Here is a 25,245-nt window from a genome sequence, read left to right on the forward strand (position 1 = left end):
TTAACGATGTTATTGTCAGTCGGTTAAAGTACCTTTTACTGTTTTAGCAGGGGGTATTGAAATGTTGGTTTTTACTTTAGCAATCTAAGTATCAGTAAATTTATTCGGTTAAATAATATTTCGGAAAATTATTCTTTTGAAAGGGAAGACCTTTTTATGGTTTATTGGAGCTTTAAAATATGGCAAACAATTTTTTCTAAAAATCCTAAACAATTTTTTTTGACCATTTGTACAAAAATTTGGAGGTGACAGTTTTTGAATATTTTAGATTTGTTAAAAATACCATTTTCTTAATATTTGCAAAATTATTCCTAGTGTGACCAGTTGCAGTTATAAAATAACTTTTTCGGTCCCAAATTATTTCCAATCGACGTTTCAATACTTTCAAATTTGTTTTTTAAGTTGCTTTTATGTATGTACCTAGAGATCTAATGGTTTTAGATCTGGGAAAAATGGAAGCCATTCATCAACTGGCATCTTTGCTCCACTTTTAAACCAGTTTTTTCTGAAAACAAAATGATTCATGGTCAAAAATGAATTGGGAATTTCGCCTTCACGAGACGTTACGAACTTCTGACCAAAATTATTTATCATAATACCATCTTTATAATATGGATGCTGCACAGCTGCCAATTGCTGAGCAAAATTATAAAAATGTAGACCAATGTTGCCTTATTAAAACTACCAATTCTACTGCTAGTTTCCAGGAATTCTTCGAGTTTTGACACATCCAAGAGGAGAGATTTTATCGGATGTTTTTTGTGCGAGTACCGACGCTTTAAATGGCCCTAAATAAACTAAACTAATTATTTTAAAATATATTTCTCTGATCAACCGTCAAAATATTCTGGAGAATTGAACTAATTCAGCTGCTACAATTTCGAAATCAAAGACTTTCGGTTAAATTTGAATTTATTATATTTACTCTCCACCTATATTTTGCCAACCATATTCATTAGTGATCTTTAATAATAATATTTTTAAGTCTATACCTTTAAAATATTGTTGTTGCTGGTTTTCTTAGCTTTCGAAATAAAATTCAACTGTCATTGTTGTGGAACTTTTTAGTATGCAATCATATTATTCTTTTCACATTAACTTATCTTATCTACGAACAAAAAATGCGTATTTGTTGTAGTCGTATATACTTTAGAGCATAAATATGTTATATTATTTGGTAAATATATATGTGTAATTATATTATTATTAATTAGATAATTTTAATTAGGCTGTTTTACATTCAGAATACATTTTTTGTTATCTTTATTCTTTATTTAGATCGGAAAATAAATCTTTATGTTATTTCTTCTGCATATTTGTATGTATAATTTCTTACAATTTGGACATTTTATGTGTTCGAGCTTGTCTTCGGTGGATGCAGAAATGGCTAAATTACATACCAGTTTTGTTTTACTTTATAATATATGGGCATTTTTAATACTAATGAATTTAAATCAGTAATTAATAATTTAATTAACGGTGGATCATTCGACACATGCTTAATTCAATTACTTACATATCCATTTTTGCCACTACAATACGAATGGATAGACAAAAACCATCGCGTAACACACAAGATCTCTTACTTTTCCCTCCTCATCGCCAGGATTTCGGTTAACAAATTGTAATATACTTTGTTCTCGAAGTTATCGAAGTTCTCGAAGTTACCTTATCTAGCTCCATATCAGTTTCCACTCCAGCCAGCCATATAAACTAGTTGTCAACCGGTCGTACCTGCTGTCTTTCCTTTTCTTTCCTTTCCTTCCCTCTCTTTCCCGCTCCTCTGCACTGCACTCTTGCTAAATGAAAGATTAAGCTTGAAAGCTTGAATAAAATAGAACTAACATATTATTTCTATACATTTTGTAGCCCTATGCAAAAGCTGTTATAAAAAAAATGGCTTAACCCTATTTGCACATAAGTATGCATATCTAATGGTAATTCGGAAAACTATATTGTATCTGTTTCTTTCGCGGCGTTCTTTGTTTCAAACATATTAGTCAATATTTACTCTTACTTTCCTACTTTTTTTAAAATCAGCGCAAGACGACTCCCTTTATCTTCTTTCTCTTTTCTTTTTATTTTTTTTTTCATTTTTAAGATTTTGTAAAGTTTTCATAAAAAAAATTATACACAAAAAATATGTTTTAAGTAACTTTGAGATCATTTAAATGTATTTTTTTTATGTATGTATAGTACAATTTTACAGAAAGCACTCTATGCTGAACTAAAGTCGGTTGTTCGAGTCTTTCAAATAATTATTGTAACATAAAATATGATACACTTTTTATTTTGCACAAATAAAAATCTGATTTCGATACTGAACACCAATCAATCTTTTTTTTCTTTTTCTTGAGGCTTTTCCGTTGTCACCTGCCATTGTATATATTTTTTTTTTTTGGGTGGAAAACGAAAAGTTCTGATGGTGTGTCGTTCCTTATATTTCTAACCCTTAAAATTAGCCTCAACCTTGCTTAAAGGCTGGTGGTATTATATGGCGCTCACGGCTCACGGCCTTTGTTACTGATTCCATCGGCAGTGGGTCGGTTTGGGGGTCGTTGGTCCTTTGGCTCCTCGATCGTTGCACCAACGCCGCGAAGCATCCGAAACTCTGGGGGGTCTTCGAGTTGAAGTTCCGTTTTGGATTCGACACCACCGCCCACGCCCACCGCCGCTTCCTTTTCGCCAATACTGCTGAGATTTAGAGCAGCTGCGGAGCTTCTTTCTGGTTCCGAATACTCATGAGCGGACAACTTGAGGAACTGCTCGTAGCTGGAGTTCTCCAGCTCCTTTTGTTCCAGCTCCAGTTCCAGTTCCTGTTCCTGTTGCTCAGCCTCGAATGGTTGCTGTTGTTGCTGTAGTGATTGCTGTTGTTGCTGTAGTGGCTGCTGTTGTGGTTGTGGCTTGTTGCCAATGCATAGGTTATATGGGGGAAGGACTACGCTAGTACGATCCTCATAGGCGGTATGTTGCTGCTGGAGTGTTGGCTCTTGTACGTTGGAAGCACACCTCGTTTCGGAGTCTAACTGGTAACTGGTATTTCCTTGTGACTGTGTGTATATCACCTCCTCCACTTGAAGTGCCGTCAAGGCATCGATTTCGTTATGATGTTGCGGTGAGGTTAGTGATTGCTTAATAAGTGCACCACCAGCAGCAGATAGATTTCTATTCTTAATATTGCTGTTGTTGCTGTTGCTGGTGATGCTGTTGTTGCTGTTGTTGCTGATGTTGCTGATGTTGCTGCTGTTGCCACATTTCTGTGAGTTAGTGATACTACTGTTGCTGTTGCTTCTGGCACTCTTGGTGTTCTCATTACTCGTCTTATTATCGCAATTCTTAGCCGTATTGATACTATTATTGTTGCCGCCGTCGTCGATATATTTGTGAACTTGTGTGTTGATGATGGGATTCGCAGACAGGTTGGGCTCTGCTCCAGGCAGCTTTTGCTATTCCCCAATCAGACGGTATATATGGTGGGTGGTGCCGCTGTTCTGGGCCGCTACCTCAAACACATAGGCTATGCACAGCAGTGTCTCCTGCGTCTCGCGGGCTCTCATTACCTAAGAAATATTTGAAATTAAGTTAAAAATACACATAACTAAGATTCTCTAGATCCAATACGTACTTGCAATATTGTAAAGTTTTCCAGCACACTGTTCATCATGTAGCGTTCCGGTAGGTTCTTCAGCTTCTGAATGAAATTGATCATGTACTCGCACATTGGAGAGCGCTGGATGCGATACACATAGCGATTGTTCTCCAGCCGAGAGTATTCGCTCTCCACCTTCTCCACCACCTGCTTGCCAAAAGAGCAAACGATTGTGGAGCACACGAGCACGACATTCTCGTTGCTTTCGTATCTGAAAAAGGATAAGTTAAAGTGAGGTTAGGTTTGGAGTTAGGAGCACTAAATATTACTGGCGTTTGCCACACACAACTTGATCCGTGATTAGTGATCACCGATCAGATTGTGAAGTGTATACTATCTGAATTTGAGACTTACTGGCTGGTTACGCCATAGAAATCACCCGTTTCGCTGCCGGTCGTTAGGTCCGTATTGAGGTCCGCCCAGCACTTAACCAGGTAAAACGCATTCTGTGGACCCTTGTCGTAGAGATCTTTGAGCCCCCCAGACTTTTCGGGAAACTTGTCTAATATTTGCCGAATATCAACAGTCTGCAATGTGTAAGTACATATATTATTTGGTTTTCCTTGGAACAAATAAATGCTATTCAAAGTGCTCACCTCAAGCAATGGATCGGAAAAGGATGGCTTACCGCCGAGTTGAACGAAGAGGTGACGGTTATACTGTGAAAATGTGGAGAAAATGGAGTTATTAATAAAACATTTCGGTTGATTGATGGTGGGGGGTTGAGGGTGGTTCGAAAGGTAGCCCCCTTCTGGCCATGCCATACCATATCATCTCTCTGGATTTCCATGAACGCCGTAAACTCGAGTAGGCGGAATTTGTGCGTGGCAATGGCTCGACCTTCCCAGGGCAATTGTGAGGGCGGAATTCCAGCTTCGTCCCCGGACACCGCCGTCGACGTCTTGCCGGCGGGATAGGGTGGCTGGGCGAAGGGCTTGATGCTGTAATCATAGAAACTATTGGTCAATGCAAATGCGTTGTATAGCCAGCTTATGGGGTAGACGAGATGCCAACTTACTCTTGGGACGTGCTCGGCTGTAGTCCGGGTTGCCAGAATTGCTGTTTCGACGGGAAGACACATGAGATAGGAGATAAAAGAGGGGGGATTATATAATAAACCTTTATTAATTCAAATGCGATTGTAAGGCTAGGCTTTTCGACCAGTCGGTGTCAGTAGATAGTTGTTTGATGATATACAGATATATATATATTGGGCGTTATACAAGATGGTTAAACGTATGGTGAGGCGACGACTTGTTAATCAACTGTTCACTAAACCGATTGTCATTAAATAAAGTTACCCAGCGAGATTATAACCCAGCTTTTAGGCCAGCGGTTGGATGTTACATACGGTACACATATACACAATATACATGTCTATAGCGAACTTTAGAAATTAGGTTCTATTAACAAGAGTAGTTTCTTCGTATAGCAAGTCAAAAGCAAGGAGTCAATTTCAATGAGCAAGCGAGCGCATTAGGGTTGGCATAGCGGTACAACGGGCATCTCATTTGGGCCTCGATGATATTGAATCCGAAAAGAGAGTGATAGGATTGGAAAGAGATGGAGACAGGAAGTTGTGAGGGTGGGGTTGAGATGACACAGTGCTTTGGGCTGAAGTTCCTCATCGAAAGCAGCACACAAGTTACATACACGTGGGTGCGACAAGAAATCTCTAGAGGTTTGAAACCTCTAAAAATAGGGTATCGGAAAGTATGCTTCAATATATTTTAAGTTCGACAAACCCTAAGACAACAAAAGACAAAGTCATATACTTCACAGCATACTTTTAGAAACCTTTTCATGTGATTCAAAGCCTATAGAACTCTGCAAAAACGTTCGTAGCAGTATAATATTCAAAGTCCAACAGTTTCGAGGATAACTAAGGAATACAAAATATTTTACAGCATACTTTTAGACACCTTTTTATGTGATTTTAAAGCTCTGATGATTTGAAGCTCTACAAAAAAGGTGTTTAAAGTAGGCTACGACACATTCAATTTTCCAAAGAACAAATATGGAGACTCATATTTATTTTTCACAAAATACTTTTAGATACAGTAGTGTCTTAAAGTACTACGAAATATTAAAAACAGTTTCATGTTATTTCGAAACTAGAAACATTCCTTTTTTCAAAAAAGTGTAAAAAAGTATGCTTCTATTTGTTGAAACTTCATAGTTCTAAGAAAAAAAAATAATCACAGCATACTTTTAGGCACATTTTCGCGTGATTTCAAACCTCTAGAGATTTGCGTGACCCCTCGAACAGATTGGCGGTCAGAGGTCCCTGCACATTGATGTTGGGGTGAGTACACAAAACAGAAAGCTAAACAAGAGCATTGCAAATCCTAAATGAGCATTGCAGATTATGGCAGTGGTGATGGTGTGTCGCTGGTGCTTCTATGATTCTCTAATGCAGTTTTGTAATGCAACGGCGCAGTAGCGTTTGGTAAATGAGTTGCGTGTGTGTTTTTTAATTTTTTCTTTTTCTTTTCTTCTTTTTTTTTTGTGTTGTATTTTTTTTTCGAACGCGGTATGACAGCATACGAGTGATTTGCACAAGGCGGTGGAAATCGAGGTGGAAATCGAGAGTTGGAAATAATAACGTTAGCTTACGCCAGAATACAACGGCGGGTGGTGCAGCGACGGAGGAGGAGGAGGTGGCGGCGGAGATGGCGGCGAAGTCGATGGTACCACCATGGAGCCACCGCCGCCAGTGCCCTGATCGCTGTCCGTATTGTTTGTCCGCTGCTGTTGCTGCTGCTGCTGCTGCTGCTGTTGCAGTTGCTGCTGCAGTTGCTGCTGCTGTTGCTGCTGCTGTTGCTGTTGCTGCTGCTGTTGCTGCTGGAGATGATATACCGCTGCAACGGCCGCCGCATGTTGGTGATGATGCGGATGCATGTGACTATGCGGTAGGTGCGTCAAATTGGGATGGGAATGGTGGTTGAGGTGGTGGTGATGGTGGTGGTGGTGGAGTGGATGGTGGTGGGCTGGGTGGTGGTAGTGGTGCTGTTGCTGTTGTTGTCGAGGTGATGACGACGACGACGAGGAGGTCGGGATCACCGCCGCTGCTGCGGCTGCTGCAACAGCTGCTGCTGCCGCCGCCGCCGAGGAGGAGGAGGAGGAGTGTCTATGGGCTAGGGATGGCGGCGGTGGCGGCGGCAATGGTGGGGGATGGAGGCTGAGATGCCTCGCATGGTGGACGCCACCTGCAACACCACCTGCCGATAATGCCGAGGCAGCCAATGCCAGATTGTTGGCCGCTTGGGCGGACACGATTTGCGAACTGGTCATTGTGCTCATGACCTGCAACGTTTGTTCTTTCTCGTTTAATAAATGCAAAGACACACCATTGGTTTCCTGGAAAAGAGTTTCAGTTGGTCGGAGTGTTCATATTGGTACTGGGTTTTTGCTGTTTGTTTTGTGATTGGGTATGTGCTTTTGGTGCTTCGAATTGTGTGTGTGTCACATCATCGCACGCAATCGTGTTGCCATTATCTAAATTTGACTCAGTTGCACTCGGCTGTCAATCTTCAATCCCTCAATCGGGACAACCTTTGGGTAATCCCTAACGCTCACTCAGAATCTCAGGGGAATTCCATTTTGCAGCTCAACTGACAAGTCTTCCTTGCTTTTCCTGCTCTTCCAACCCTAAGAACTAGCTTTTGGATTGGTTTTTAAAAGAGAGATCTACTCTATGCAGAACGCTTTCGAAATGTCTTATACACGTGATTGAAAAAAGTCTACCCCACCGAAACAAAAAAAAAAGAAAATGTTTATGGATGGTACGTTAGTCACTTACCACTTTGATTTTCGCCTGGATCTCGCGGAGTTTTCGTCTAGCTAGCACTTGGATGTGCGAGCTGACTTGTTTCCTGGTTCTCGTCTTGCCTGTGCGCAGTTTGATATATCGTGCGATCAGTTCGTTGCGACCTGTAAATATGCGGGGAAATCGAAATTAAATAGGTGTTCATTAAGGAATTTACCAACTTCTAGATATAACTTGGTGCTCTTATATTTCTTAATTTATTTTGTAAACTCTTACTTTTATAACCCGAACTAGAGCTAGAAAATATTACCCCTAATACGCCCAACCTCATCTCAGCTCTTTAAAAATATCATCACTTAACGATTCTTAAAAGTACGCACACCATCTGAAATCTATAAAAGCAAATAAGTTCTAATGGATTATGGACTCTTTTTCTTCTTCAAACTCCAAGCAAATCAAAAACAGAACAGTTTCTTCTGCGACGCTATAATTCCCAATGAGTTCTAGTTGCGCAGCACCTAAATCAGAGATCTAGTGATGCTAATAACGACTGTATACAAAGAATATAAGACTTATTGGTCTGATCTTGATAAAATTCAAAACACCCCTTTTAATTATCTATCTCTATTTATAGGCAATACATAGATAAATGTTGCCAATTTTACATATTCATACCAAAAGCATCATCAGCATCTAGTCAAAAATAACCCACCCCCAAGTTGGATTTCTTTTTATTTACATTTATTATCTACATTGGGATTAAGTGGTACGTATGTATGTTCTTCAGTACTTACCATACATTTTACCCTCGTCGGATAAGATGATTTTTCTACGTCCGCACGGCGGATATATAGATAAAGCCTCTTGAAAGCTCTGTTCGATATCTGGACTCCATACACCTTCGGCATCAGCGGAAGATAAGTCCTTTTCGTCCTGAAATATTTAATGGATCGTACAACAATTTATTAAGTTATTTGATTGCATAAAAAAAACGGCCAAGAGATTATGAATAGATTCTTTTTATAAAGGAATTTTACGTTAAGATTCGCTGCAAGGGTCTATACCATTTCGGAACTATGAGGCACAAATTTATATATATAGATCGTGTAAGCCAATCGAAATAATATTTTCTTGACTTGAGCATTGTTTTAAATAAGGTGAGTTATGTGAAAGTGGTAACAAGTGGATACGTAAACTTACATCGCTCATATCACCAACATCCAGGTTTTTGCTATCCACCATGCTGCCATTTGTGTCTGCCGATCCAAGGGCACCTGGAGGACCGGCATTCACTGGTGTCCACGGTGATGGTATGGTGCCGGGTCCAACTGCAAGTAAAATAAGAAACAAAATCTATAAATTACAGGCCAACATTAAAGTGTAACTATGAGTGGTAAAGGAAATTGTGCATGCAAATACATATTTTTTAATCAATGTGTCCTGCCCAACCTTTAAAACTAAGAAAACAGATAAGCACCAACCCAAAGATTTTGGGATGAATATTCGTAGCTTCGGGGGAAAAATTAGCCAATCATTTTGTTTTCAATTTAAGAAAAAACATAAAACACTGATTTATCATAAATTTTAACTAAACAACAAACACAAACAATTTCATTGGTTACATATACCAACACGAATTATTATGGAACTAAATTTTTTGTTGTAGCTTGGGCTACTTCTATGAAATAATTAAATTACTGTTAAATAGTAAAGCTACTAAAGCTACTATAAAATAGTATTAGTATAACTACTATTAAATAGTAACATGAATACTATATTAGTGAATACTAGTTTTCAAGTATTGCTGTTTTGGAATGTTAAGTTTTAGATTATTGGATCTTGAAGTATTCCACGGCTAAACAATTGATTTTTCTTACATCAGATCAGTGTTATTTCCACGCATAAAAAACAAGGATTTATAATCTTCTGTTCCCATTAACAGCCCGCAACAAATTAAAAATCTTTTGAAACGAATAGATACTTAAGAAGTCTCAACATTCTTTTTTTGTTTACATTTTCGCTGTGAGTATTGGGAAAGGGTTGAAAGGCAAATCATCGCCCAAATATCGCATTAAACCGTGCGGATTGGAACTCCACCCTTGGTGGATGACGGACTGGATGAGAAATTCTTGTCCCGGCCAATAAATGGTGCATAGGGTATAGAGGGGTATATTGTTTTTGAGGGAAAATACGTAACAAGTAGGAAAAAGCTTTTTCGATCGTATATATTTTTATGATCCATATCATTGAACGGATCGATTGAGTTACGAATGATAATGAACATATAGTTAAATGGCAAAACGTATATTTCTGTTAGAAAATGTTTTTCAAATCGGAAAAATGTATTTCAAATCGGAAAAATGTTTTTCCAATGAGGAAGTCTGTACGTTTTGGACATAAAATAGGCGAAAGAATCAAATCAATATAACAAAGAAGATTAAAATATTAGGGGTCATTAACCAATAAGATGAGCAATATGATTTCATATTCATCTTTATCAGGGATATAGAACTGAGCCTTATCCACCCCCCGCAACAACTCACCAGATAGCTCCTTGAATTCCTCGAGGGAATCTAAATGGTTTGAGAAGGGCGCCACTTTAAAGCCGATATCGGTATATATCTTTCAAATAAACTTCGTATAACACTAATAATCCTTTCGATTCGAAGCAAATATTTTTAGTTTAACATTTCACTGTGTTGAAGATCTGTATCTGTATCTGTATCTGCGTCTGCATCTGTATATGTATCTGTACACCTATCAAATCATTTTCATTTAAATTATTTTGTAATTTATTTTTGTTTTTGTTGTTTTTTTTTTGGCTTTCTGTTCTTTTCCTTTTGACTTGTTTCCACACAGCGTGAAAAAACAATCCCGGACGGCACAGGCACAGCAAAGAAAGAAAAACTAAAATGCGTCTGGTTAAGAGAAACGCGCACGTCAAACTGAAATGTGCCGTATAGTTTCCACATATTTCTATTCTTTGTTTTGGCCGGTTCCTTTTTCTGCCCCTGGTGCCGTGTTTCGCCCATATAAACCTATAGGGATGGTACGGTACGCTATGGTATGGTATGGTATGGTATGGTATGGTATGGTTGTTCTAGGTATTTGTGAGACAGAGGATAGAATGCAGTGGCACATACCCTCGCAGCGTACTATTGATAGAAGCCTTGATGTAGTCTGTAGTATGGGGCGTCAAGTGTGAGTCCGCAGGGGTATGATATGGTATATGGTATAATACTGAATGGAAGGTATAGAATGCGAGCGGAGGAGGCAAATCATTGGAATCAAAAACAATCTGTCGTTTCTATTCGTAATTCAATTCAAACCAAAGGTCGATCAGTGGAAAAATCCTCTATACTAGCCATACGAAAATCGGAAACGCTGTAAGGTTATTAAAATAATGCATATTGCACAGCTTGGAACTGCATAGCATAGTGTTCAGGGGTTGGGATCATTTTTAGGGGGTGAATGTGCCATTTTTCATAATCTCGTAAGCACTCACACACACACACACCCGATTCTTTTGAACAAGGGGGGGGAAAAAAAGGAGCGAAATAGCTGAACCGTGCATTAATATTATCACATAGAATTCCTGAATTTGGACAGAAGCGGTTCGGGATAATTTCCAATTAGAAAACCCAGAAACAGACTTTGGTAATACGGTCTTGGTCCTCGCAGCTCTCTACGCTTGAACTCAATTTCCGCCTGAAAACTCAACTCGCAGCTGCTCGTGTTCGGTTTTAATAAGGGAATGTGTGTTCTTTTTCCTGCCTTTTCCATTCCTACCCTTAGAAGCCGCAATTTTGTTGTGCGGCAATTGGAATTTATGGTATGCATTCTGCTTTTTCATTTTCCTTATGTATGCTCCGTAGCAGATATATGTATGTACATGCCAGTGCCTCGATAGGACGGTAAGGAGCTATATGATGACGTACTTAGCCCACTCAGGATCAGAGTTAGGATCCGTAATACGTGCACAGATAGAGGGAAAACCGCTCGAAACCAGACACTTGCAGGTCAATTTGATTTTTCCACCGTCCTTTGTGCATGTGAATAATGTCATATCACTTTGATACTTGATCAGATCAATATGCGAAAAATATTATAATGATCAATACATACACAGTTAGTATTATTTTTTTTATTTTTCCTAGTGAATCAGACACTTGAACTCTAGAAAAGTGTATATTTTATTTATCCAATGTAAATATACATCGTGGAAACGTGCACAATAGTCTATTTTTTAATCCAAGTATTATTTTAGGTCGGAATTGTACCACTGCTTCCTAAATTTGCCATAGAGACCATCAGAATATTAATTGCTGATTCCGACAAAAATTGTATAACTATGTTTTTGAATATACTAAACATTTTGTATAATTTAAGTAATACAAAAGTTGATAAAAATCTGGCTCCATCTACAAACTACTAGTTTTTTCTAAATAAGCTAGGGTATGTCAACTTCGGTAAGCCTTAGTTAGCTTCCTTTTTGTCATGTCAACCCTTAAAATGCGCCCTCCTTCCTCCTGCCCAAAATCTTCTGAGGTCAGGACAAACGAATTTGCAACCTGGTAAAGGTTAAAATAGAATATATTCAAAGTAGTAATCCTACCCTAAAATAAACATACATTTTGAAAGCATTTTCTTAATTTTGCATTTGTCAAAGCAATAATGATTCTGAAACAACATGGTATATGATAGAAATATTATTATGTGTATTGCAGCAAATAGATTTTATGATGTCAATATAGGTCAGGGACAGCAGGAACAGGCTATAAACTTTATGGGACGAAGATTTTTACTTGCGTATACGAAGCTTTTTAATTAAAAATACAGTACTTTGCCGTTAACAATATATTCTTTTTTTTGTAATTTTAAATTGCATATTTTTCCTTAAAAGCGGGAAATTTTTAATTTAAAATTAGCCTAAGTTTCAAAGTGTTGAAATAATCTTTAGAAACGAATGAAAGGAGACTTTTCGACCCTATAAATATATATATTCATGATCAGCATCACCGGGCAAGGAATGCTTAATATTTTAATTTCCCAGCTTTAAAGCTGTCTAAAAAACACTATCACAACACTCATCTTTCTACTGCGATATGCACATTACTCAGGATCGGTCAACTATATCCGGCATTAAGAGCTCCAACTTTTTGTTTCGGAATAATTATGATAAACTTTATCAAAATCGGATATGCTTTCGTTGTTTTTAAAGATATTCGTATGTATGCATGCACATGACTCATGAGATAGTCATTTTGTATACGTCTGTAAGCTAGTTGTGTTAGCAACTGGTCAAATAAATAAATGACTAATAAATTTTCGGTATAACTTCAAGGGTATAGAAATTTTGGCCTGTCTAAATAAGCTTCCTTTATAGTTTTATATCATTGTTTTGTAGTAGTTAGTTTGTAGTAGTTTTGCTATCTGAAGAAAAGCACGTGTGGTTCTTACGATATAATTGAACGCGCCATAGCTTTGTAAATATTTATAAAATAAACCTAATAGCTATTTAGCGTGCTGGTGCACTTGCTAAAAACCTATTTCCATTAAACAAAAATATAATGAAAATATGGGGCTTGCGTTACTGATCGTTCTTTAAAGAAAGAGTAGAATAAAAATATAATAGTCGAATTTCCATTCGAAGATCATCCAATAATTTTTACTAGAAACATCAAGATAATAAAAAAGAATATGAACCTTTTATTGTGCAATTGAACCTGTAGCTTTTAAAATAAAATAAAGATGGATAAATCCAAAAATAAAAGATCGGTAGACCGGTCTACATATTTCGCAAAACGATTCAGATCAAGAATATGCACACATGTATAATTTTGTGGTCGGAAATCCCTCCCACACTGCATTACAAGCTTCTGACCAGAAATATTATTATGCAATGGTATGAAAAAAGCTCTTTTCGAAATCCGCTCGGCTTGCAAAATAATTTGAGCCATGTATACATATCTCATCCGCAGATCCGTCGAATCAGTGAGGGGTGACAATATTATCTTAAACCTGACTATTCCATTGAATTATTCATCTGGGCAATCGAAAGTTGGCTTCTCTTCTCGTCTGTAGATCGGTTAGACTTATGTATGTATGTATTATGTGTATGATATGTACATTGGATGGTAGAGAGTGTGGAGGCCCTGCAGTTCTGGTCTCTGTTTTTTGGTGACTTTCTCATAAAAAAGAGAGAAACACTCATGAGGAAAGTCACCAAAAAAAAAAAAAAAAAGAAAAGAAAGAAGAATCAGAGATCAAATCTTCTGGGGAAGGGGGCTTGGTTTGGTCTTAAGTTTAGTATGGATGAGTTGGGGGGATGTGGGGATGTGGGGTATTCGAATGTGCAACGGACCTGCCTGTTGTTCTGCCTTCTCCGCAACCTCCAACTCAGTGCAGCTCAGGTTGTTCTGCAATTGCAGCAGCCCAGTGCTGCAAGTGCTCGAGCTGGTGATGTTTTTCATGCAGCCAGGTTTCTTGCCGATGTCACGGGTATACGGGTATACGAGTATTGGAGGTACGTAAACGAGTGCGGTGCGTCGTCTACTAGTTCACGGAATTAAAATCTGTTCGCGCTAGATTTAGACTCTGATGTCACCATCAAGAACCGTACCGTCGTCGTCTCGGCTGGTCAAAGGCACTCACTCTTATTATTATTATTCGCTTGTAACAGTAACTGTTTTTTTTTTTGTTTTTTTCAGACTTTTTATTGGGTGTGTTATTATCTATGTCCGTTGATAACGCGATGGAGCGTTGTTTTTACTTTTTTTTTTTTAATTTTATTATACTATACAGTTTAGTTATACTTAGTAGCAGGCTAGCGCAGTGGGCTAGCGTCTGGGACGGGACTACTGGATGGGACTGGAAAAAAAAAACCCTTTCGCTTTGGATTATGTGGCTTATTCGATACTTGTTTTTGCACTACTTTACGTTTTCTCGTACTCGTACTCGTACTCGACTCGTATCGAATCAAATTTCGATTCTACGTGTTTAGTATACACACATGCATATTCACAATACTTACTTACATCTGCAATAATTCATGAATCGGAGTTCTTGAGTTGAGGAAGTGAGAAAGATCTTTTTCAGGCACAGGCAACATCTTTTTACTTGTTCGCCTGTTTCTCTCTCTTCTCGTTTTCGTTCTCATTCTCCCCATTCTCATTCTCTCAAACACTCCCACTCTCCCTCTCTGCGTCGCTCCCTCTCTGTCTCTCTCTCTCTCTTTAGATATATACATATAGATGTATAACTGTGTATTTAGTAGTGGGAAAAGAGTATGAGCAGCTTTGTACAATATCGTGGTCTTTGTGAAAGTGAGAATGTGTCAGTAAGCCTTTCAGTGGAAATAAGGCGCAGCTGCGGCAATAAGATGAAGTGAAGAAAGAAGAATGGCCACCGCTAACTATTGGATAGGTTTGGTTTGTCGCTTTTCTACATTTCTAAATTTCTACATTTCCACATCAACTCTAACGTTAGTTAATGGCCAGCCCCAGTCCGTTCGTAATTGAGATGGGGGGGCTTTTGGGCGATGACGATTGCCGATTATGATGATAATTATGATGTCCATATGTATTCTCCCCGTCTGCTTAACCAAATAGTCTGTTTTTCTGCACAAGTGCAGTTCTAATTGTGTGCATATGTATTTATGCGACTGTGAGTGTGCAAAAGCACACGCACATGTACATCTGTATTTCTGTATTTAGATATATATTTTTATGAAATTCTTTTTCAAATGCCTGATTTCAGATTTGAGATCTTTTTTTTTGTTTTATTCGTTTTTGGGGCACCTAGAGGCATAGGATAATTTGCTTAAGAGCCACACACATCCATATCTTACGATGCCCTCCCCACACGCCTACTGTTTATAAGATACGTATCGTATAAGAAAAAGATAAAACAAAAAAGACCAGCGAGAGAGATAGAGAGGAAGCGAGAGAGAGAGAGAAGGTGAATCAAAATGTGGCCACATATTAAAACAAATTTTCTAAAAATCTTTCTACACAGATATAATAAACACAAAACGCATGGGAACAGAACAAAATTAAAAAAAAAAAAAAAAGGAAAAATAATTTTGCAAAAGGAAAATGTATTTAATAATCTTAAAACCCACGCACACTTTTACAGCCGCTCACGGCTGTACGAAAAAGGGGGCTGAAATGAGAGGAGGCGGCGCACTATACACCACACACAACAACGATACGAAACGAAACGAAACAACGATGACGACAACGAAAAATCGCGGAAACACTGCGAAAAACGCAACGCGCAGAAGCGAGAGAAACTCATCGACTGAATCCAAATTCGAATCAATACAAAGAACGACGCCGACGTCAGCGTCGATAACACACTATAGGCTAGCTGGTCGGGTCTGGTTGTTGGACGGGGATATGGGATTGTTGTTGGACTGGGACGGTTGGGATTGTTTCTTTTTTGTTGTTTCCCTGGCTTTGGGCCGTTCGGTTGTTGGTTGTTGGCTTGGCCTGGCTAACACAACTCAGCCTCAACTCTCGGACTCATTTCAGCTCATTCTCTGCTTCTGCTTCTGCTTCTGCCTCTGCTCTGCCAGCATAACTGGTGGATCTGGTTGTTTAGTTTCAGTGTTCAGTTTCCTAACACAACCGATGACTACACGACCAAACACAGACGCAGAATACAACCCGATCAAACCCAGAAACAGCACTATATCACCATCACAAGTGCACTGCTTAAACCACACACACAACTGAAATTGTGGGGCTAGAAGAGCGCAGAAGAGAGTACGACTCTCTGCTCTCTCTCTTCCTCTCCCTCTCTCTCTCTCTCTCTATATATATATATGTATATTCACCGACGGGTGTGACTAATAGTCGACGAGCTTTATGCCGCTGGCGCCTTAGCGCACGATTTCGATTTCGCTCACTTTGTAACCCTTTAGCATAGGGTGTTATAACTCTGGCCCGAATTTCGCAACGGAAGTCCTGTCCTTTATCGCTCCCCAGCTCTCTGACCTTAGCTAACAAAATGAAAGAGGCACGCTTCCGTTGGGGATCGCGAAAAGCCCACTATTTCCTGATAAAACAGCCGATCTCCCACAACTCCGAAGTCGCTTTAAGTCAAACTAGTTTTATTGGCAATAGAACAGAGAATACAAATGCACGTGAAATGTAGTCTTTATCTTGAAGTCTCTCAGAACTCGATCTTTTCGTTGGTGGCAGAAGGTGGTTCGCGTTTAACAATATCTATTAGCGATCTGGGCATTTAGCCCGCCATTTTTTATCACAAACTTAGCGCCCTAACATATTTAAATAAACTAGCATTTGTTTATGCCATATAAGGTATCGACTCGTTGAACAATAATTTGCCAATTTTTTATTTTAAAATAGTAATACAAACGTGTCAATATGCAAAACGCTACGGGTTCTACAAAAGTTATACAGTGGCAATACTAAATTCGCAAAAAGCGGAAAAAACACTTTATTTTTAAACTAATATAAATGATTATTCTTTTAAGCTTCTCTAAGGAGAAGCACGTGTTTTATGTGTTCACAACAGCGGCGGCTGTGTAAACGATGCGAAAGAAAATTGCTGCTGTTGCGCTTTCAAGCGGATGTGAGAAGACGCTTTGAAATTAGGGGTTATGAGAAATTATCTTTCCTTTTATTAAAAAAGCAAATAATCAATTGGTTATTTATTCGTTTACTAAACCGCCAGTATATGCAGTTTCACATCTTTCAAATATCGAAATCACTCCACATAGATGTTAGAATATCGTAAGCTTATCGTGCCAAAAATTTGCATGTTCCATTCCGCTCGGTTCAATAAGATATAGCAAATAGATAAGCTTGAAAAAGAATTTTTTATGTTTCAGTACCAAATTTTCACCAGATTGTCTTAACTGAAGTAATACATTATTCAGAGAAATAAGTTATAGTAAAGTGAAGAAACGAAGTTCTAAAGAGAAGAACTTTGCAAGAATACTCAACTATACGTCGTTTTTGCTTCCAAGGTAAGTTACAAAAGATATTTTCCTTTTGTACAAATAGCAGCAAATAAAATGTTAGGGCCCAATTGGGAACATACTATTTAGCACATTTGAGCTAGTTAGATTAGTGTAAGATTATATCCTTCTGTATAAAAATATCCGCTAAAAAATGATCGCACTACTGGTGTTCCGTTTCCATCCTTACAAGTTTATATGCATTAATTGGATTGACATTTTAGGGACCACTATTGGGGGAACGAAGTGACAGAGTCATTTTGGGTAGCTGTCCGATCCGGGAAGAACATGGGGCTGGCCCCGTCCTCATCCATAGCCTGTCGCATCATCCAGAGGCGATCGTCCTCGCTGTCGTCCGACATCCGATGTCCTCTTGGTTCCTGAAATCCGAGGAAGGACTCCGGTTCCATGCTGACATATCTACTGACCGGCAGCGATGGCTCCCACAGACATGGCGAGCGTTGTGCTCCCTGCGCCTGCTCCAAATCCTCCTCGTTCTCCCGACGCTCGACGTACTGGGCACCCAAATATGCCCGCTCCAACTGCCTGGGCACCGTGGTGGCCTCAAAGGACATTAGTTCGCAAAAGATGACCTGCTCCACGGTGTCGAACGAGGAGAGCACATTATCGATGTAGTTCCTCTCGAGTCCCCGGTAGACCTGCGGCCAGGTGGGCACCGAGAGCAGGCTCCACAGCTGAAAGGCCACCTGGCTCAACTGGCCGCCGCGCGACTTCTGCAGGTGATCCACCAGGTCCAGCATCATGTAGTCATGCCTGTGGCTATCCAACACCTTGGCCTGGTCGCACTGCATTGGGGAGAAGGGACTGTCGAGCGAGAGCTGGGCAGCTCCCCAGAGATAGGGCAGAAAGCAGTAGTCATCGATGGAGCACATGGGATCCTTGGTTATCTGCAGGGAATAGGTTGAGATGACGCGGCGCACCAGGTGTGTATAGCGATCGAAGAGCAGCAGGGCGGCGGCAACAGTGTCCTGGGCCTCAAGGATGCCGGAGCGGAAGAGGCCGCAGAGGAAGAAGAGAAACATGAGCTCGTTGGCGGGTCCAATATCCAGACTGGAAGAATTGCCAAAGGAACGTCGAAGATATTGGCCCAGTTCGTTGATGTGCTTGCAGTTCGCCTTGATGGCCTCGTCCAGTTTGCTGAAGACATGCTGGAACATGTGCTCCATCCAAATGCGGTAGGATCGTATCCTCACATGGCCGGCTGGAACGGATATATTTGAGTCGTCGGCCTTGGGCGAATGCTCGACCAGAAGGTGCTCCAGGCCATCAAAAATCTCGCACAGACGGCGCATCTGCGTCGATACCGGGAAGTCCAAGTCCCGCGTCAATCGATGGCCCTGGATGGCCCTGCTGGTGTGATTGATATAGGCAATCGTATCGTGATAGGCCTGCGAGCGAGCCCAGCGGTCCAGATCCTCGAAGCTGCGCACCTGTTTCACCGGCCCGTTCTGCATGAAGGCCGATGCCCGGAGCACCTGGACCGTGGGATCGGTCACATCGTAACCGAGTTTGTAGCTCATTTTGGGATGGGATCAAATCTAATCAAATCAAAGACTTTTTGTGTGGTTTCGTGTCGAAATAGTTATGAGTTGAATGAAACTTTCGAAGCGACCGCCACGACCTACTAGAAGTGCTTCAAAAGCAACTATAACTGATCAGAAAACATGTTCATTGGTTGAATCTATCTGCTTTTGCAGTAGATTTACTATATTGGTGGTAGAACTAACTACACAAGTTGTGGTACTAACATTAAAATAACTATATACATTGAAATTGACATTTTCTCTCACTTGTGCACTTATAATTCCCAACTTGTACTACCGTGACGTACCTTAAAACGTCAAAAGATCCTCATTATTGTGATATACTTTTAAATAAATTATATTCTTCAAATTACTGCTTAAACAATTTAATGATTTACAAAAAGGCTTCATAATTCTTGATTTCATGTTGAGTTTTCTTTGTTTGTATTGTCATCTGGTTATTATTCCAACACCACATTTATTTTGCAACTACCCCCACTGGCGACAGGATAGCGAGAAAATTTTCACTCATTACCATTTACATACGTCATAATTATTTAATGGGGAACCCATTGTGGTTTGTCTTTTGGCTCGTAATTATGCTTTTTTCGTTTTGTGTGGCCCTAATTGGTGCTTTTTTCTACATGTGGACATACATTTTTTCTCAATGTAGTAATAGCTGCCGGGTAAGTTGGCCTGTTGATCCACTAAAAAAATACTTTAAACCGAAATCCAAATATTGTTTATTTATATTTCCACCCAGGGCGTTTCCGATTTCTTTTTAAAGTGCGTTCAATTTCCAGGATATTGTTCAACAGCCATGATAAACTGCCAGCCCATATGCTAAACTTCTTATGAAAAATGCTAACGACACCCGGCTTGAGAGGATGATCCAGTCCATAGACTTATATCAATTTCAATTCGGAAAATGCAATAATCTGGTGTATAATATTTTTAATATTTTTCCAATGAGTCCGGCAAGACAATTCATATAACCTTATTAGTATGTTCTCCATTTTGGCTTAATGATCTTTAAACCTATTATGATAAATTATTTTCAAATGTCTGTTCAAAACAAAAACTAGGCAGCTAAAAATTGTTTATATAAAGTGGAGGTTAAAATATAAAAGTGTTTAATTTTATATTGTTAGCACCATTTGTCAACAGCTCATTTAGGGCGGGGTTCATTTGGGTTGGCAATGGTTTTCTAAGAGTCACCTTTAAGCTTAATAAATACATTTTAATGGGTGTACAGCCTAAGTATACCGTTGATATCGTAGGTGTATTGCCGAATTCGAACTACCTTCCGATACAGTTTAGTTTTAGAACACGGCAGGTGTCACGTTCCGCAGACATGACAAAACGATCATTTTGCAATTGTACACGATTTACTTTTCCATATAAACAATATAAACCGTTAAATACCACATAACTCAGTGGTACGTCATTGAAAAATGCACTAACTTTTCCACATTTGTACACTGTGTCCCTAACTAAACTTTTTCTTTCTAATGGAATTAAACTGTATTGAATATTTCTTACTAAGAAAAGTATTTTAAAAATAGTTTCTAAAACGGGAGCCAATTTAAAGCTTTCTATGTGTCATTTGAAGTTTGACTGGAGATATTTTTTCCAGTGGCGATGAAGAACAAATAATGGGGGAATTTTCCAGGGGATATTTCATGGCCACTGAGAAAAATAATCTTCGCTTAAACACGTATTCGAAGTAATAAAATAAATCATTTTACAATTAATAGCAATTCATTTTTAAATCTTTCTGTAAGGGCTTCGGATGAACTTTATAAAATTCGGTCACACTAAAACCATTTTACTATTCATTTCTTGTTCATCAAATAAATTTGTTTATCCTTTTGACGAATTATTTCAAAACTTGTACTTTTGTACGTGCATATATTTGTTGTATTTAATTATATTTGTAAGTTTGAAGCAGATCTCTGGTCCAAGTTAGCAAACCATTTGTCTGTGTAAAAGAAATTCTTTGTCTCATACCAACGAAGATACGAGATACAACAGGAACGGCAACAGCAGAGAAGAATCGACGGACCGGGAACCAAAATAAATGCGCAATGCATACATGGAGCGCACATAAGAGTGAGACGGGACTACAACGTGACATTCCTTAAATTTTTGTTTGTGTTCAGGGAACATTAAAAAATATTTTTATCTTGTGCAAAAGAACCAACTTCTGATGGGAAGAATCCTTTTTTTCAAGTTGCTGCTGCTTCTGTCGCTTTGACGTTGCCGACGCTGCCGTGCTGCGCTTCTTTCCGTCTGCGTTTGTAGTTTTCAAGGGAAGCCGAATCCCCGAACTTTCTATGGAAGAGGAAGTAAGAAAACGCACAGTGTCTCGAGGAATTTTTCGAAACTGAAAATACCTCTATGGAAAAATGTGGCCACAATGTTGATAAAACCAGACTATCGCCGTCGTCATCTGCAACAAGTTCATTTGAACTTGGGGGTTTTATTTAGAAATAAAGCGATACCCATTGCTACTGAAACGAACTTCGATCGGATAAATACAACTAATGATACAAAATGGGTGCTGTGTGAAGAATATTGTGAAGCTAGATCCTGAGATTTTGGCTTTCAAATTAACGGACAGATATACGGATAGGATTGATTCGGCCTAATCATGGTGCCATTTCTTCTTATAAAACTGAAATTCAAAACTGTGTCTGAAAGCATTGCTTTTCAACGTCACAAAATACAATGATTTCGAAAAATAAAATCGCTTTTAAAAAAAAATAATTTTGGAAATTAAGCTGCTTTGGATCCTCGCTGTGTACTTTGTACGTCCGTAATATTAAAATGTTATCTTTCGAGACGATCTACTTCGCATCGAGGATGAATAAATTTGTGGTCCTGTGGTTTAGTGTTTATATTGCTACATTGCCACAAAGTGAGAAACGTGAATTAGTTTAGATGAAGTTTCGAAAAAAGAAAGAAAAGAAAGGTTCACAGAACCTGATTAACTTGTAACAAAGTTTACCGTTCCTTAAGTATCCTTTAATATTCCATTCAGAGTTGCTTTTCGATCGTGAACGTTATTTTTCCGATTATTGGGTATGAATCCCGTTGCGATTTTTTCTGATCTTACAAATAATCAAACTTTTCTTAGAGCCTCACGAAAACCAACTACAACCAACAATCAATCAGTGTTTCATATTTAAATATTTTTGTGGTATTTGAAAGTTTCAAAATGTATTAGTTGTATTCTAAATTTGTTTTTTTGCGATGCCAATTTTTTACTTATTTTCATGGAACAAAAAGCATCATCATCCATGAAAGATATAACATCACATAGAATCAATATCATTATCAAATGCACTTCAAGCAGGTGCTTCAATGAAACCCCACTAATTTAAATATGGAAAGGTATAAAATATAAAATATCGATCGGGGCCCACCCTATAAACGTTTTTCGAAACACATTGCCACTCTGCTTAATTAATTTTAACCTAATATTTGTAAAACATGTTCGCGACAGTTGCCGGCGGCAAATGAAGACATGTGTAAACACAATTTGGAAACTTACTTTTGTACAGAAACTTGGAGTAATCACAATCCATATCGCATTGGTGTGGGGGTCCAGGATTATTGGGTAGTAGCTGCTGTTGCTGTTCTCAAATTTGATGAGCGGTTGAAACCCGAACTCGGAGTTATTTATTGATTGATTGCCGATCGCTGATTAAGTATTCACATTCACCGCACCTTCTTTGGTGGACTTCTTACTTGGACTTTGCTGAGATAGAAAAGAGCACAGCTGCGGAAGTTTCTCAGAAAAAGGCGATCCATTTTTATCGATCGATTAGGACGACGCGACGACGGATCTTTCGCGTTATCGATATCTTTGGAACGAGTTACATGACCATTGCGGCACAGTGTCATAAGCCCCGTTTTTTGGTATGGTTTTAATTTGCATTTACTTTATTTGTTTATTTATGTTTTTGTATTGTTTTGTTTGGACTGCTTACTGGCGTCGAAGGCGAATCATCTGTGCACTTTCGAATGTTGACAACGCTGCTTATTTTTATTATTTCACGGTTTGTCATTACTGCAATTTGAATCCACTTCTGAATAAGTACATTATGCGTTTTTCTTTGTATTGTATTCTTTTTGGATTGGTTTTCTGGTATTTACACAGTAGTAAGGGGAGCTAGGTTTACGCTTACGGACAAACGAACTCGCTGAGTCTTGGCCATATCTATGTAGTTATATCTATTTTTTTGTGCATTATAATAGGTTTATAATATTGCTTCAATAAATGCACTGCAAAAAAATATAAATAATAATAAAATACATATATATGTAGGAAACAATGTGCTCGATAGGTTAGGTATTATTTGTTTATTTTTTTCCACTCGCTTGAGTAGTTTTCCCGAAGACGATGTGTGGAGAGGTGTTTTTTTGAAAGTGGGTGCAACAGTTGTGCCGCAATCAGCGCAAATGAATCTCTGCGGTGATTCATAAGCTGTCAAATAAATGCACAACACAGCACTACACAACACAACACAACACTACAAAACACAACACAACAAATATGAAAAAAAAGAACACACTCGCAAAAAAACGATGTAGAACAAAATACTGTAGAGTGGAGTGGCCGAAAAGCGCTCCGAATTACCTGCGCATTAACAATAACGGCGCGAATCGGATAGGATAGGGGATAAAGGGATTGGGATAGGGATACGGATACTAGACTACCATGCACTCTGTATAACCTGCACACACGAACGCAAATTTACACTGGCAAACACGAGAAATGCAATTATTATTATTTTCTTTTCCACGGTCTGTTTCAGATCCGGTTGCAGCAGCTTATGCGAAGCTAATTAAACTAAAACTTTGTTTACCCAACACGCTTTGGAAACGGAATACCCGTAATACCCGTAAAACAATCGCTAACCCATTGGGAATACCAGGCGATTTCCAGGCTATTTATACGCAATTTGTCATTTAGAGACAAATGTACACATCTGAATCTGATGATTTTCTTAAACTTTGCGCTTATTTTTACCGGCACCACGGGCACGGTTTCTGTTTGGACTTGTAGTACACCAGCGATAAAGCAACATATCCGACGGATAACGACGAATGGTATGGATGGGCTCTGAGATTCAGATGGAAATTCAGTCAGAAAGGAAAACCGCAATTCTATTATATCTCTGGCTGCCGCTGTTGCTTTTCGTTTGTTTTAATTTTAACTAATGTTAACTAGCTCTCGCAATCTAGCAAATAACACAGACGCAAACGATGGCATAAACAGAACTACCAATAAGAAAATATCTCAAAATGTATTTCAGGCAAAAAGTAAAACAGTAAAAGCTCTTCTCATTGAGCATTCGCATTCGACCGATAAACCCGACCGAATTGAACTGAGCAAAACAGCAGAAAAGCGAAAGAGAGCGGAGAGCGGAACTGAGAAAACGTAACCCCAACCCAACCCCCCTCCCCTTACGTTAGGCACAGCACCCCAGAAATGGGGAGGGGGGGGGGTACATCCAACAGATTGCTGGATGCGCGTGTGACCATTTTTTATCGAATCTTCAACGAAACGGAGAACTCCCTGAGTCAACTTCTTTTAGTATATTTTATCGGGCGATACTTTTGGCGGGATGTTTTCTCCAGTTTTTCTGACTGATTTTTGTATGGAATTTTTTTTTTATGACTTTCTATGGTTATATCTCCGATGTTTTATTATCATAAACAAACGTTAGAACACGGAGAACTTCTCTGAAGAACTTATTTTAGTATACTTTTTCTTTAAATAACATATGTTTTTTATAAAGTTCTACAAACAGGAAAACAAAACGAGCTTAAGCTTTATAAAAAATAAATTTTAATACCTTAAAAATATCAAAAATGCATCTTTCTGCAGTAGTTTTTAAGTTTGATTTTTTCAAAACTTGAAAACGATTTCAGAAAATACCAAAATACATAAGCTAGAATACTAAGTCTTACTTGTAATAAAATTAAACTGGAGTTAAGACTTTTTTTTGTAAAAAAGAGGCATAGAGGGTAGAACAGCGCAAAAGCGAGAGTGGTCGAGTGGATGTTTACAGCGCATGAATTAACTTACGATGTTTTGACTAGAGTTGTGGTAACTAGCCACCACGAGGATTGCTCCAATCGAGATGGGTTGAGTCTAGAGTTGGACGCGTGTCATAATTTTCCAGTACGAAACGACACGAACACGCACGAAATATTTTTTAAAATGAATTTTAAGCTTAATCCAACAATTCCAAATTGCTTGAGAGCGAGATCATCCAAAACT

At 38.8% G+C, this 25,245-nt stretch overlaps 3 protein-coding genes across 8 annotated transcripts; all 3 read right to left on the minus strand.

The window, feature by feature from the left end:
• Positions 1-900: 900 nt before the first annotated feature.
• Positions 901-23,958, minus strand: LOC108019094 (TEA domain transcription factor 1 homolog scalloped). 6 transcript variants are annotated; one of them, XM_036820268.3, is made up of 12 exons: positions 23,825-23,958; positions 22,507-23,240; positions 8,619-8,746; positions 8,213-8,351; positions 7,452-7,582; positions 6,266-7,009; positions 4,668-4,708; positions 4,416-4,605; positions 4,246-4,308; positions 4,004-4,176; positions 3,626-3,860; positions 901-3,560 (listed from the first exon to the last, which is right to left on the minus strand). In XM_036820268.3, the coding sequence occupies exons 2-12, from the start codon at positions 22,538-22,540 to the stop codon at positions 3,447-3,449; spliced, it is 1,992 nt and encodes a 663-aa protein (XP_036676163.2). In that variant the 5' UTR covers positions 22,541-23,240; positions 23,825-23,958; the 3' UTR covers positions 901-3,446. The 6 variants fall into 6 exon arrangements, with proteins under 6 accessions (XP_036676163.2, XP_070853321.1, XP_036676162.2 ...); XM_070997220.1 differs by lacking the exons at positions 22,507-23,240; positions 23,825-23,958 and adding an exon at positions 15,545-15,732; XM_036820267.3 differs by lacking the exons at positions 22,507-23,240; positions 23,825-23,958 and adding an exon at positions 13,783-14,019 and having other exon boundaries at positions 4,416-4,590.
• On the minus strand, positions 2,502-3,313 carry LOC139353347 (putative mediator of RNA polymerase II transcription subunit 15). The gene is made up of 2 exons (XM_070997273.1): positions 3,299-3,313; positions 2,502-3,257 (listed from the first exon to the last, which is right to left on the minus strand). The coding sequence occupies exons 1-2, from the start codon at positions 3,311-3,313 to the stop codon at positions 2,502-2,504; spliced, it is 771 nt and encodes a 256-aa protein (XP_070853374.1).
• On the minus strand, positions 14,107-19,096 carry LOC108019096 (serine/threonine-protein phosphatase 2A activator). Its single transcript, XM_070997221.1, has 2 exons — positions 16,258-19,096; positions 14,107-14,288 (listed from the first exon to the last, which is right to left on the minus strand). The coding sequence occupies exon 1, from the start codon at positions 18,945-18,947 to the stop codon at positions 17,637-17,639; it is 1,311 nt and encodes a 436-aa protein (XP_070853322.1). The 5' UTR covers positions 18,948-19,096; the 3' UTR covers positions 14,107-14,288; positions 16,258-17,636.
• Positions 23,959-25,245: the final 1,287 nt, after the last annotated feature.

Source organism: Drosophila suzukii, chromosome X (genome assembly GCF_043229965.1).
Source record: "Drosophila suzukii chromosome X, CBGP_Dsuzu_IsoJpt1.0, whole genome shotgun sequence".
Taxonomy (NCBI): domain Eukaryota; kingdom Metazoa; phylum Arthropoda; class Insecta; order Diptera; family Drosophilidae; genus Drosophila; species Drosophila suzukii.

Coding starts and splice junctions, on each gene's coding strand:
- LOC108019094 (XM_036820267.3), bottom strand. CDS start 13,891: ATGAAAAACATCACCAGCTCGAGCACTTGCAGCACTGGGCTGCTGCAA. Junction 8,352..8,618: donor ATGTTGGTGATATGAGCGAT/GTAAGTTTACGT, acceptor TAAATATTTCAG/GACGAAAAGGACTTATCTTC. Junction 4,309..4,415: donor AAATCCAGAGAGATGATATG/GTATGGCATGGC, acceptor ACATTTTCACAG/TATAACCGTCACCTCTTCGT.
- LOC108019096 (XM_070997221.1), bottom strand. CDS start 18,947: ATGAGCTACAAACTCGGTTACGATGTGACCGATCCCACGGTCCAGGTG.